This window comes from Alligator mississippiensis, chromosome 7 (assembly GCF_030867095.1).
Source record: "Alligator mississippiensis isolate rAllMis1 chromosome 7, rAllMis1, whole genome shotgun sequence".
Lineage (NCBI taxonomy): Eukaryota > Metazoa > Chordata > Crocodylia > Alligatoridae > Alligator > Alligator mississippiensis.
This window is the reverse complement of record NC_081830.1, coordinates 62,408,862-62,423,771: the sequence shown is the minus strand read 5'-3', so window position 1 is coordinate 62,423,771 and position 14,910 is coordinate 62,408,862. Positions and strand designations below refer to the sequence as shown.

At 38.3% G+C, this 14,910-nt stretch overlaps 1 protein-coding gene across 5 annotated transcripts in view; it reads right to left on the bottom strand.

The window, feature by feature from the left end:
* Nucleotides 1–14,910, bottom strand: part of MED12L (mediator complex subunit 12L) — a 310,161-nt gene that overhangs the window by 34,673 nt on the left and 260,578 nt on the right. For all 5 annotated transcript variants that reach the window (XM_019491778.2, XM_059731035.1, XM_059731036.1 and 2 more), the window contains 2 exons: nucleotides 13,502–13,658; nucleotides 8,272–8,492 (listed from right to left, as the gene is read on the bottom strand). In XM_019491778.2, the coding sequence (XP_019347323.1) occupies nucleotides 8,272–8,492; nucleotides 13,502–13,658 (378 nt within the window). The remainder of the gene's footprint in view (nucleotides 1–8,271; nucleotides 8,493–13,501; nucleotides 13,659–14,910) is intronic.

Sequence of the window (14,910 nt, the reverse complement as noted above, 5' to 3'; positions counted from 1 at the left end):
CAGTAAGATTTTTAAGTGATTCTGCCACCAATGGTGACAATTTTTCCCTCATCTGGCCACAGAAAGCAGTTTATATCCCTGACCAAACAAGTGCACAGCTGCAGACAGCTTCAAAAATGGCCAATCAGGTGAAAATCTGACCACTCATTGCATGCGGGGTTAGATGAAGAGGTTTCAAAAAGAGCATCTTCCATAACTTCCATTTGTGTGGCCTCCAGCCTCGAGCTGTTTTCATAATGGGAGAGGGAGCAAAGGGAGTTTAGTCAGGGGGTTTTCAGCCCCTACTGGAGGGCAAGGCAGGTGTATTGGGTGGGGGGCAGGGCTCTAACTCACCCACCCTCCAGAGTCAGCTGGGGAACCCCTAGAAGAGCGAGCTCCCTCTGCTCCCTTTCCACCCTCTCATTCTGAAACAGGGACAGGCTGCTAGAGGAGGGGCCTTTGGTAGGGGAAACCAGCTGCAGGCTCCCAGCCAGCAGCAAGATTCCTCTCCCCCCTGGAACCAACAGTGAGCTTGTTTGTTCCAGGGGGTAGCTGCAACACAGAATACTTCCTACAAAGCATTCTCAGTTACAGCAGAGCACTGCACTTCGGTCTGCACCCCACACGTGTACAACGTTTTGAAAAACCGGGGATTCATTATGGAGCTTAAACAAATGCTGACCTCTTTTATAAACCTGATCCTAGTATAAAAAGATATTCCAATGACAAAATATCCTTTTATAAAAGGTTAGCTAGAAGGCAAACTGAGAAAAAAAACATGCAGACATAAAATATGCTACACTTTACATTTATCATTAAACTATTTGAAAGTGAAATGGACTGGGAATATAGCTCAATATTTCAATCCATAACATTCATATGTCAATATGTAATATTGGTAGTTTTGTTCTTGTCACACAGTATCTAAAATATTTATTAGAATACCTGCATACCTAGATGGCTATGTAATATGACAGCAGTGCACTGTACTTTCATGCTAGTGATGCATAAGATCAGAAGCATTTTGAAGTTCTAGAGGGACAAAGGTGAGCCCTGTTTCCACTGACTAAATGGCAAAATGATTATCCATTCCATGAGGTGAACATGATTAAACTAAACACCTGTTTGAAGACATGGCATGATATTAAGAGAAGCATGATAGCCACATTTAGTTTTACTGTTCACTTGTCAGTCAGTCCATGGAACAACAGTGATAATGCTGGAGAATGCCTCACTTCACTTAACTAAATTGTGAAAGTCGCCATAATGGAAGCTAACATGAAGAGGTGGAACAATAAAGAAGTAGAGAAAAATCAGTAATAAGAATGAAGATAAAGGGGATTACATGGGTCATGCTTAAACGCGCATGGCAGAGACATCTCACTTCTACTCTAATCCTTTACAACCAAAACTATGAAGTATTTAAAAATGAAAAAATATATCATTTTTGGAAATTGTTGCCCAAAAGGAATACACTAGGCGTGCACATGTACATGTCATCTACCCACATGCACGCACATGGATGTGCTTGGTAAGAAGGGTGCTGAAAGCATATCATTCTCATTTAAAGCAAACTGTGCAGCTTGTGTTGAAATAGATGCATGTTTGTGCAAAAGAAAAGAAAAGAAAAAGTTCATGACTACAGTGTGGTTACCATTATGTTGTCAAAGCCATCCTGAAGGGATACAGCAGTGCTACAGACATCCTATAGGGAAAAAGGACAAGCAAAAGAATGGCAAACAACACAGAAAATAAATTAGCCTTGCATTGTTAGCTGAGTTGTTCCATTTATCCAAACATGATCATCACACGTGAGTGACAGTTAAATAATTGACACTCTCACAAAACATCCAATTCATTGATATTAAAAAAATGCTAGTGGCATTCTTGAATAAGAGGCTGCAAATAATTATCACACACATGCCCAAGTATCAGAAACAACACACTCACCAAACACATTACCTTAAGGAAGATTATTTCAGATTTCTGATACCATTTTATTTTTATATTGTCATCTGTTTTATGCTGAGGCAGAAAAATTATGGAGAAAATGACAGGCAACTCTGACCTGACAAACTACTTCCAATGAATCTCATGGTTAAGAGTATTGCACAAATGGTTTGAAAAAAGGAATAGTTTAGAATTAGAAAGCTTTGTACTATCTAGTTGAGATGTGATGCAGGTTGTACCAATATTAAAAATGTCCATTCATTCTATTTGTACTTCTTCAAGGGGTTAATCTTTGACAACAGTGCTTGCCTAAGTACTACAGGATGACAGGGATTCTAAAACTCAGTGGAATCAGTGAGAGCTGACAGTACAGCAGTTGTACAGCATCTGACCCTAAACATGTTACAGATGTAATTATCATAATGCTAAAGAAATGTGCTTAAGAGAAAAATATTCGTATAAACAATGACCTTTGTTGTTTAAAAATCAAATTCTCAACTTATCTGATGCTATTTTAAACTGATGTTGAAGCAGTTGAAATTTGCCAAAGAGTCTGTCCAACAAGATTTTCACTGTTTACTGTTAGGCTGTTTGTTTTAATGGCTTTAAAATAGCATTTAACCCTTGGTTTTAAAACATGGTAAAATACCTTCACTATCACTTTTTCCCTTGCATTTATAGCACTATAGATGTAATTATAATGAGTGTCCTTCTGTAATGGAAGGATATGCATATCTAGACGTTCCTCAGAATAAAAACACTGGAGAGCTGGATAAGATTTGCAACTGCCAGCTGCCTCATACAACATGTCTTGATGTCCCATGAGTAGGAGCAGAACAACCAAATTACCAGCAAGTGATACGTTTCTGATGACATCTGACACACAGGGACAACATGCAACAGAAATATTAGATCTCTTGGAAACATGAAAATATAGTTAAAATGACCTTATCATCACAAAACTATTAACAGGGACCACAGAGCACTTCTGTTTTGTAGCAGGGAATTCAAATCTCATCTGATTAATCTCTTAAACTAAGAGCTACATTAATGCACTCTAGGGATTCTATGCATATATATCTACTCTGCATGTGATTAGTTACCTTTTGATTATGCTCACTGAATCTAAATGCATTAGAGAATGTCACAAGAGGAACATATCTACTTTAAAAGTACAGTACTTGCACCAAGGAATCTTTACAGTTACCCTTATAACTAGTGTCTATAGAGTTCATACCTAGACAACATCAACATGATAGCGGATAACAATTTTATCAAATAGGAAACACATGTCCTTTGCCTTAGCAACTGCCTTTAATGAATATACAGGACCAGATTCTTCTCTCACAATTACATAAATGCACACATAAAGCAAATGCAATGTGCATTCAATTTGTATTCTCATTACACTGATGTAGCTTTGGTCACAATGCAACTCAGTCTTAATTTATAGATCTCCTTTTAAATAATACCTAGGAATATACTAAAGAAAATAAAAACTATAAAACAAAAAACAAACAAAAAAAACTAGCCAAGGATTTATAGTAACTGCTTTATAGTAACTGAAATAGTCAATTAAATTACCTCAAAGGCATTCTGCAAACCATGAGAAAAACTTCCAGCTGGTCTCATGAAATTGGTTATACAGTAATCATACATTCTTAAGCACATAAATTGGTACAAAATAAACAAACTACACGTTGTTTCTTAATTAAATACAAATCTATATACTGCTTATCTGTATTTACCCTGAAAATTGTCCTTTAGAGACAGTAAAAAGCCATTTGTAGGTATTTTATGATACTAATAAAGCTTAACCTCATAACAAGATTTATTACCTGGAATTCTAAGTTATACATAAATTATGATAGGATTTCTTGTAACGCACAATAGCTTGTTTATTCTACATACAATATTAGAAAATGGTGGAGCAAATAATGTTTCTTAATAGGGAACTTACACTATGGTTACTAGTTTTTAACAGAAAAGTATTTATAGACCCTGTAGCCCCGAATTACTGGCTGACTCTATGGGATCCTAGAGAATTACATAACCTGGATGTTTGTTTAATGTATTAGTGTCACTAGTGACATTACCACCTGGTTTCCAGCAATAACATTCCCTTGCTCCACTATGTATTAAAATGGAAACACCATACATTGGTTATTCTTAAATCTTAGCCAGTGTCTTAAAGAAAAGATTTGCAGTTTCTAACTTCAAGCTCCTCTCCACACTCCAAGTTATTTCCTATACTAAGTTTGTGACCATATGAAGATGCAAAATTCTGTACAAAGAAGGCACACCTGGAGCAAATGCTGAAATGACTCTTTTTTCTGATTAGAAAGTTTTCACTCCCACTTCTGCATTTGGAACTTTAGAGGAACAGCACAGATCTCTCAAGAACTTCTGATTGTAATATACCATGTAGTCACAAAACACTTTAAAGCCTATTTAGTCCTGCACCTGATGGAACTCTCAGTCCCAGCTTCATGTGTGGGCCTGGGGGTTTTATGCACTATCATGCCTACACTTAGGAAGCAATAATCAAATAGACAACATGGGGAACAATTGGCTAGGGTGAAGTACTGCAGGAAATATTGTGGGAGGTTATAATGGACTGCAAACTGAGCTGAATACGAGTTATTAGTATAATACTGTTGCAAAGAAAATAGCAGGACTGTTAGATGCAAGTCACAGTGTATGATTCCTTCACTTTGTTCACATACTATTTTAACCTACAGCGAGTTGTAAGTTAAAAGGAAACAACTGGGAACAGCCCCAGTTTTTCTGTGGAAGATAGCAGTAGCTCTGTAGGTTTCAAATAAGAACTGGAAACAGCTCAGGATTCATAACCTCCTTAGAAATTTCAGTAGATTTCAGGTAGAAATTAGCATAGACATTCCTGCTATTTCAACCAGCAGGAACTTCTACATAACTGCAAACCCACCTTTGCCTACTATACAAGCCCATTACAATTTTATCATACTAACTACCATAATTTGACTTGTGAATCATGCTATGTTTTGTCATGATTAATTAATATTTGCATTGCAGCAGCTCCCAAGAGCTCTATATGAGGGATCAGAGAGATACTGCATTAGCTGCCTCTAAATAAAAAGTCTCTCCTGTCCATTTAAACATAAGGCAGGAAACAGCAGAGATGTAGGGAGAAGCACAAGATATTATCATCATGATGAAAAGCATGGTAAGCAGCTGCCTTAGCTGCCTAAACATTGTCAATGCTTTTATATGTCACATGGAAGAAAGAATTTGAAGAAAGGATTTGAAGGAGGTCAACGAGATACTTTTATAGGTGTTCTGTAAGGATTTCCGTTCATGCCAAGTCAGAAAAAAACAACAGTTACTGGAAACTGACAAATGAACAAAGAAGGCAGGCATGATTAACAAAGTGAAGGCATGAGTTAGCCTCATCAGATAGAGATGATACATAGCATGAGGTAAGTTAGAAAAGATTTAGAAAGTAAAGACAAGTTTTTGCTTGATGCTATGAACACTTCCCATTGGATTTTATAAACAATGATGCTTGGGAAGAAATGGTCATTATATGCTTGCACCTACAAAGCAGTAACCTTCTACTGGTGTTCTGTAAATAAACACTAAAAGTACACATTAACGCTTAGAGAGAGCATTTAGATTGAATGCACATATATTTCAGGGGAGTTTCGAGTTCTGTCAAAAGAAGAGTTGCACCTGCTCTGGCAATAAAGTACAGACATGAATCTGTGGGTCTGTCCACAGAACATTTTACATGAGCTGTAAATTCCCTTAGAAGGACCATAATTCTATTTTAAGAAATAGACATTTGATGGTTTTAGTCATTTCAGCAAATGCTTGCTGACCTAGTTTTCCAATAAATCCACTACAGTTGAATCTGTTCACTCCTCAAAAATATGAATAACCAAATGAAATTACCTTTTTCTTAAGGGAACGACATTCCTCATCAAGTTTTACCCACTAATAGCTATTGTATGCATTTATTATCAGCTTAAACTGGCTATGAAATTGTGCTTTATGCACAGAAAAAAGTGAGTTCACTTTCAACTTTCTTAAAACGTTAGTGTTGATTGGATGATTTCTTAAGTTTATGGTTGTCAAGAACTGCTGTTCAGGCATCCATGAGTTAAGGTGAGGAATGATTACATCCATCATCACTTGTGAGAGATGACAAACATACTATTTTACAAAGACAGACTTTTCCAAGAAAAGAATACATTTCCCAGTTGAACAATAAACCAAATAAAAAGTAAAGCTTAATACTAAATCCCATACTTGATAATGGAAAAAATGGTGCTTCTTTTCCCCCAAGAATGACAGGGAAGCAGATTTTGAATGATTTAAAATAAAATAAAAAAATCACTGCTATAGGCACAATGTTTAGAAGTAGTCTGACAAATCACTCAAATAGTATACACAAATTTAGTTAATATAAAAGTCAATTTTATAAAAAGCTGTTCCTTAGTTCTGATTAAGCCCCCACATTACAGAAGATGTGCAGCAATTCTTTGAAAATTAAGTGCAAGCTATTCACCTCTCATAATGGAACTAGCTAGTACGCAAGTGAGATTTTACACCTAACATTTGTGAAATAAGTTAGTAGGTTAAATTTCAGCAATGTGTATGTGTGCATGTCTGTGTAACATTTACATGAATGACTGCCTCTGGAAATTCTGGAATTCCTAAATGTAATGAACATTGCTATATTTATTCTTTTTAATTACAGCTTGTTTCCTCAATCTAGTAGTATAATGGATGTCACAAACTAAATGTGAAAAGCATTCAGTTTCCTCCTTAACACAATCTGGAAACAATTTCAGGCAATTAATTATATGTAGCTCCAAGAAGGTTATAATTTCTATTGTATTATCCCAAATAACAGTTAATACTGACAATACCAATTTCACTATTCTGTTTCATGTTCAGGCCCAGTCTTACAGGAAGGCATAAGCAATGTTATAGCTAAATGGCAACTTACTACATTTCTACAGCAATTTATTTTAAATAGTCACTGGTGTTTGAAAGAGTTCTATATGAGAAACAGTGAAAGGGAAAAAACGTTCTGCTTTATTTAGTGTATTTTTTCTGAATGAGGCTAGCAGACAAATTTTGCTATTTAGAGAACACAGTGGAAGCTCTCTCAAGACCTTCAGCCATGTTTTAATGACTAGAAATATCATTTGTACCAGCACTTCTCACTATTCGGATGGGCTTTTACATCTGTAACAATTTTCTTTGCTAATTTTTAAAATATCTTTTTTTCTAGTTCAGGGCATCCATGACTAACGATAAAAATGGGGAAAATCAGGACTGATTTTGACTGAGGATTCTGTACAGTCCTTAATTTCTTTGGCAGCAATTAATTTGCTTTGCTTTTGGTAGAATTCTTAATATCTAGTTATCATGTACAGTAGGGACATAGTGTGGTCTGAGATGAAAATGTTAGGATTAAATCTTTTAGATTTGAGGATACAGACCACACACACACACACACACAAATTCATACAGTAAAACTAAGTACTTAGGTTATGGTGTATGTGTGCAAGGAATAATTGCTTTAACAGCTTACTGATCAAACCTTTAGTCGGTTTTAAGGGAGTCCAAGAAGAATATTCTAGTATTGCATATTAAATCATATAAATCTACAAACAATGAAAACAAAAAGAAGCTCAAAATAACTCCTGCATAATGTTCTTTGTATACATTTGGTGGCAAGTATTTCATACATTATTCTATAAGGATATTTAATTTCTTCTTTTCTTACACTTACAGCAGTCTTGAAAAAGATCAGACCTCAACAATGACCTCTTCTTCATCCTGTCTGCATGAAACTGTCTTTATCACTTATCACAGTTTAAGTAACTCTGTGTTTCATAAAGTAAATGACATGTAACTGAGATCATAGTTGGTCACTAAGGGTTTTAGCCTCTTATTTTTTCACTTCTATGCTGCTTTACAAATCTCCTCATTTTCTGTCTCCATGAAAGGGTAATGACCTATCCCAGGCACATTAAAATATCAGAACACCTATAAAATAAATTAACCCAAGGAAGTTAAAGTACATTAAGTAGCAGAAGCAAGGTCTAGGATTTTATGAGACTTTCAATAAAACTAGAAGGAATCTGGAGACAAAAGGGTGAAGTGACAAATGATGCTTATAAAACAAAAGGCCTTGGTAGAGCAGTACATGGACTTGCTACTGTGGCAGTAGATTAAGATGAAAGTAACTGCATCTGGCTCCTCATCTCATAAGCCTACAAGGCAAGTAACCATAAATCCAAGCTGAAACCAAAAGCTTCCTTCCCATGTTTTGGTGTTTGAACAAACCTGTTGGAAAGTTCTTGTCTGGGTTTGCTGCCTGAGTAGTCGTTGTTGCTGCTGCTGCTGTTGTTGCAGGAGTTTCATCTGAAGCAACTGCTGCTGAGATGTAATTGCATGTATGGAGGGTGGCTGCATCATGGTGCCAGAACGCCTCTGCAGCATGTTAGACAGGGCTTGTTTTGTATTAGTTGGAACAAAAGAGCCAGCAGGGTCCAATCTAGAACCACCTTTAAAAAAAAGCAAAAAAAAATGCATACATAAAGTGTTAATATTTACTCTGCCCTTTACAGCAAAAGGCTTGGGACAGATTACCATTAAACTGCCAATTAACAGACAAACATGCCTAAAAAAAAGATCAGAAAACCTTTTGAAAACCTGCTGCAAACCAGGTTATATCCAAGTGCCCAAAATGTGAAGATGAGACGAGACGGATACTTTCTCAAAAATCTTTTTAAATCACCTCTAAAATTGTGTTGGGGGCAGAGAGGTGGCAGGGAAAGCCCAAAGACCCAGGGAAATGGCAGAGAGCCATGGCTCAGGAAAACTTACCAGGTGCAGGCGCAGCAGCAGGAAGCAAGGAGTGTGCAATTCATTAATAAACTCTTGGTGCGGCTGGGACGGCACGGAGGCGTGATGTCGTCAGCCGGCATCAGGAAGCAGCTACAAGAGCCAGCATGTGACAGAGATGGGGAGCAGCAACAGCACAACATCTGCGCGCTCCTGACCGGCACTCCCGGCCATGCTACATTCCAGGGATATCCCAGAGGGGGATTCTGCCTCCCAGGGAAGCAACACCCAGGACCAAAGGAGAGGATCCAAGCACCTGCTAGGGACACATATGAGTGGGAGGAAAACCACTGCCTCCCTGCTTCTGTTTTTCTTTTGTTGATTGGTCCTGGGGGCCTGGGATAGAGGCCATATTCTTCTGATGCACTTGCTGGAGCCAAGAGCTCTCAGGGACTCCAGGGGCAGAAGACTGTATTTTGGCAGGGCCAGCAGGCCCATCCAGCCAAGGGAAAAGGTCTCAGGGAGGGAGACCATTTCCCCGCATTCTTTGAGTTTCGCAGGCCAAGCACAATGGAGAGTAACAGGGACTATTCACCAGTGGATGCAAGGTCGCCGCACAGGCCAACCAAACCAGCTGGAGCCTGCAGGTGGCCAAACTGGGGTGATGTGGCACACCAGAACATGTAAGAGCCCAGACCATTGATCACATGGCTAGAGACCATCAGGTTGGTGCATGGATGTGGTGTAGGGGAAGCAAAGCCCCAAGGGACGTCCGTACAAAGCCCCTCCAACTAAGTCCAGGTCAAATGGGAGCCTCTCGCATATACTCATAAGAACAAGATGTGGCAGGCAGAGTCCAGTAAATGTTAGTGCTGGAGAAATAAAGCCTCAGCAAGGAACATCAGGCTCCGAACCACTCAGGAGAAGCTGCTTAAGCTTAGACACAGTGCCACAGGGAAAATGAAAACTGAAGCATTTGCCCAAAGCAGCAAGTGCAATCTTCAATGAACTTGAGAAAGACAAAAGGCCATTTGATAAAAGATTGTCATAATCTTTTCAGGAAGGCAACACTGAGAATATCTTTATAGGAAAGGCTCTGGGGACAGATGACAAGTAACTTATCCTAAACTTCAAACATGACTACAATACAGATCAGCAATAGTAAATATTTAACTAAGTTTATGGAGACAAGTAGATGATGAAGATGAGGCAGCAGATCTGAAGCATGCAATCTAACCAAGAGGCAGGAAGAAAGGGACAAAGTGGCACTCAGTAAATGCTTTCTTTAGAAGCATAAAATACTGACTACTCGATGCAGCGATGCAAGTAGTTTATCCTGCACCTCCAAATTAGCTTTTGCAGAATTAGTCCAAACTGTTTTTCATCCTGGTTCTTTTATGTTCACCCTTCTTTTACTTTTTTCCATTCTGTTTTATTGAAAGCAAAATGATCTTAGAGGATTAGGAATATTATGAGGAAGGCCACAAAGAAATGAAACAATCTTCAACTTTTAAGAGATGTCAATAAAGAAAGTATGTCTGGAGTTCATCCAGCATAGATATCTTGGTCATAGTCATAGGAGTAGTAGGCCCAACCTGAGGCACAATCATCCCTATCCAACCCATCCCAAACAACCATAATCTAAACTCTACATAAGACTACCATCAACCCTGACCACAACATGGACCTCACATAACCTGCCACTGGTAAAGCAGAGGGACAACCGCAGCCAATGTCCTGCTTCTATAAAATGTTGCCAATATATGGTCACAAGGTCCTGGGTAGAGGGCCATACCCCCCACTATAGAGGAAGAGAACAACACCCCCACCACACAGTCCATACCAATCTGACCATTGGGTAAAATCCCTTGCTGACCATAAGTATGGCATTCAGTCAGACCCTGAGCAGAGCAGCAAGACCCTCAAGCCTTAAACCTCCAGCTTTGCTCCTAGCAGGAGAACTGGCACACCCCAGTTGAAGTCCCTAGCCTTGACTGTAGCCAACATCCAATGCCTCTGTGAAGGTTTAAAAACACCCTGACACCTATAGCAGAAGAGAGAAAGCTCAGAAGCATGGGAAACGCACATGGTAGAAAATAGGCATTGCTATGCCTAGATCATTCCCAACCAGTGGTATCCAACCTCTTCCTGAACATCTCCAGTGATGGAGAGTCCACAACTTTCCTAGACAGTCTATTCCACTGCCTATTCTAACTGTGCATATCCATAAAAAAAGTTCTTCAATCTAAATCAACTTTGCTGATCAAAACTCTCCAGCAACAAGGCATGCTGTCCAGAGGGGAAGGGCTCAAAGAAGCAACTTAGCTCTGGGAAAGGGCCAGAGAGCTACAGGACTGCAATAAGTGGCACAAAAGGGAAGAAAGGAGGTCAAAATGCAAAATGTCTGATGCACGTATACAAATACAAGAAGTATGCGGAATAAACCAGACGAGTTGGAAGCTGTAGCCTGTAAAAATAACTATCATCTGAATGGCATAACTGAGACCTGGTGGGACAGCTCTTATGACTGGAATGTGAACCCTGCAGATTGCACTCTGTTTTAGAAGGACAGGGGTGGGAAAAAGGATGGTGGTGTTGCCTTGTATGTTAGAAAGGCATACACTTGTTCCCCGGTTCAGGAGGAAGGTGGCATCAAAGCAGAATGCATTTGGGTAAAGATGAAAGGTGTGGGGATTTATTATAGGTTACCTAATCAGAAAGAGAAGGTGGATGAGGCATTCTTCAAGCACATGATGAGTCTATCCAAAAGCTATGGATACTGGTACTGATGGGAGACTTCCATTTTTCCAAACATCTGCTGGAAGAACAGTGCAGCCAAACATAAAATATTGAGCCAGTTCCTAACTTGTGCAGAGGACAACTTTCTCTTCCAGAAACTAGAGGATACAACTAAGGGATCATCTATCTTGTATCTTGTCCTGACATAATTATCATGAAAAGGCGGCAGAGAAAAGCAGCTGTATGAATTGTCAGGAGGATTTGGACAGAGAAGGATTTAGTCCTCTCATATTTATGTAAAAATGAAAAAAAAGTTTCTATTATCCGAGCACTCCATTTCCCCTGCGCTCATTAGAGATGTTCAATTTCCCAAACTGCTAAATTTGTATGTGTACATCAGTTCTTTACCAAAGACTCGGTATATAGCTAAGATAGCTTGGCCTCCTCTTCTGTAGGCTAAGCTACATTTAGCATTGTACCCAATGACAGGTACAAGACAAAAATGAGATAGAAGAAGTGAGGCATACAAAGGAGAGGAATAGAAGGAATTTGCATATACAAGGTTGTAAAATTGGTTGCTTTTAACAGTTCTTTTATTACTTCTACCTCTGCCATCTCAGTTCCAACCAAAATATAGCTACAGTTTATTAATAAAGGGCTGTAGAAGTCTCTATAAAAATGCAGGAGTATCACCTATTCTGAAACTCAAGTTACCATTGCTCCAATAGACTAAAAGACTACGGTCTGTAAAGCAGTGCAGTGCCAATAGTCATGCAGCTAAGAGCCTAGGACTGCAAGTCCTGAATTCCTGCATTTATGACACTGATTCTCAGTGTCCCTGTCCAATTTCCTAAAGTACTCCTATCTGCCTCTATTTTACAGGACTTTTGCTGAGGATTAGGTTGTTTTAAAATGGCTTTGAAGACAACATGATACAGGAACGTTAAACTGGCACTAATGGTAGCAAAGCAATAGCTTGCACAATGTATGCTTTATGTTGAAAAATAAAGCATTCTACATATCAGGTCAAAAGCAGGAAGTCAGCAATTTTATATCAGCATACAGTTGAACAAGTCCTTTATACCCTGCACACTAGGGGCTAAATGGCCTTATGTACTATGTACTGTCAGACAAAAATTCATGTACTAGCATGAAAGAAAACTGACATCTATGTAGTTCCTTTTAACAGCATTTCCTTATTTTGTAATGGTTTCCTGCTGTTGTCTGAAGACTTTTCCCTAAAATAAGATCCATATTCAGAAAAAATATATTTGTATGTATATTTCTATAACTAAATATATAAACATTCTTCTATTGTATGTTTCTTAGTGATATGGAAACTACTTCTTAAAATATAAAAAAAAATATTGTACTGCCCCCTAGAGCATGTAAAATACTTAACTTGGCTATGTGAATATAAATTGAGAGAAACAACCAACACTTACGAAAACACACATGGCAGGCAAATACTGAAGGACATAGCATTATTCCACAACACTTATCTATTCCTTATAGTAGGGACTAATTTATTCATAACAAATTAAGGATCGTGATTGGACTACTATTAAAATATTGATCATGAGCAAAGGTAAAAGGAAATAAGTAAAAATAGGGTGGGTTTTTTCCTTTCTTCCTTTTTAAAGTTAGTGTTCCCATCCTACCTATATGAAATGATCTGTCACCACTCTGCCAGAATTTTTCTTCTAACACTTTAATAAAGTTTGCAGTAAGATATTTTTCTCCAGTCTATGAATTGTATATGTCGTTGCTAACAGGAGCTATATTTTAAGTTGAGGATATTTTTAGCTGAGAGAATAATGCCTTACATTAAATGAACAAAAGAAGCAGAACTCACTGAATCAGCAGTCACATTTCACTTAGGACCAAAGCAAAAGATAAAAGGCAAGAAAAGGGAAAAATAAGAGAATTTTGTCAGCAATATTATACAAGCAGTAACATATCCCCATTTACTTCCAAAGATCACACCTACCTGGTGGGAGGGGCTGGTTCTGAACAAAAAAACCTGGCTGCTGTGGCTGTCCCATAATGTTATAGCCCCACAGGGCAGACTGGGGATGGTGCATCATCTGAGAGGAAATTGGTGAATAAGTGGTAGGCACTCTGTATATGTTATTCTGTGGATATTCCTTAAAACACACAGTAAAAGGGAATGTTATTGACATTCATACTCTACTTACTCATAAATAATGACAATTTTCTTACTAAATTATTAAAGGCTTTGGGTCACTTCCTATTGTAGTTTACTAGAGTGTAAAAATAGATTAAGTGACTAACTACCTACAGATAATTAAGAATGAAAAACTTTGTTAGAGGTCCCACCCTATTTCATTTTTTAGTTTTATATAGCAAGCATAATTTACACTATTAGTATATAACAGTATAACGAAACAGTGAAAAGAGCAAAAAAGAAAAAAGGCTACAATAAATCACCATTAAATGTGCCTCCGTATTCAGTAAATTAGTTAACCTACAGCTGGCATTATTCTACAGTATATAGGACGCAGTGACAAAAACACTGCTATTACTTGAAGAAAGAATGCTAGAAATTGTATGCTTGCTATTCAATAATGAATTACAAGCTTTAGGAGAAGGGAAAAATCTAGCAGAAGATTTTGTTTGCAATGTAAGGAGCTATATAACATGCATGTTTGTGTACCACTCCCTCCTATTAATCAAAATCATTAACACAGCAATCTAATCTCCACCTCAAAAATAAATAAAATCAAACTACAAGAATAATAACGCAAAAATCCTGGAAAAATCTGAAACAAATTCCATAGGAAAGTCAACTTCACTGAAACAGATTTAATTCTATAGTTAAAAGTGAGCTCTTATAACTAGGGCTGTGCGAAATTTCGCCGCCAGGTTTGTTTCAACGCTTTTTCGACCCGTTTCAAGGTCAAAACAGCAAAATCAACATGAAACAGATATCGCTGAAACAGTCTCAAAACAAAATGAAGCAAGTCAAAATATTTTGCCATTCGACGCTGTTTTGAAGTTTCGTCCGTAGGCTATAATGGAAAAGGTTGAAACAGCCAATACCTTTGTCATTTCTGGCCTGATTTGGATGAAACTTGCAGGAATGGTAGCCCCTTCTGCGGGCATGAAGACAGCCAAGTTCCAAGGAGATAGGTGCAGGGAATTTGGAGAAACCATACTCCAAAGTCTTGAAAGCAAAACTTGTGTCACGTGTATGTGTTGAGCCACAGCGAGGTCAAAACTGCAGGCATGCTAACCCCTGCGGAGGCACAAAGCCTGATAAGATTCGTGGAGTTAGGTGCAGGGGGGTTGGGGAAACTGCACCCCAAAGTCAGCTGCTGATAGGCAATACTGGTGTCATGGGTGCCTGTGCAACTGTGTCTTGGGTCACCAGGGGGG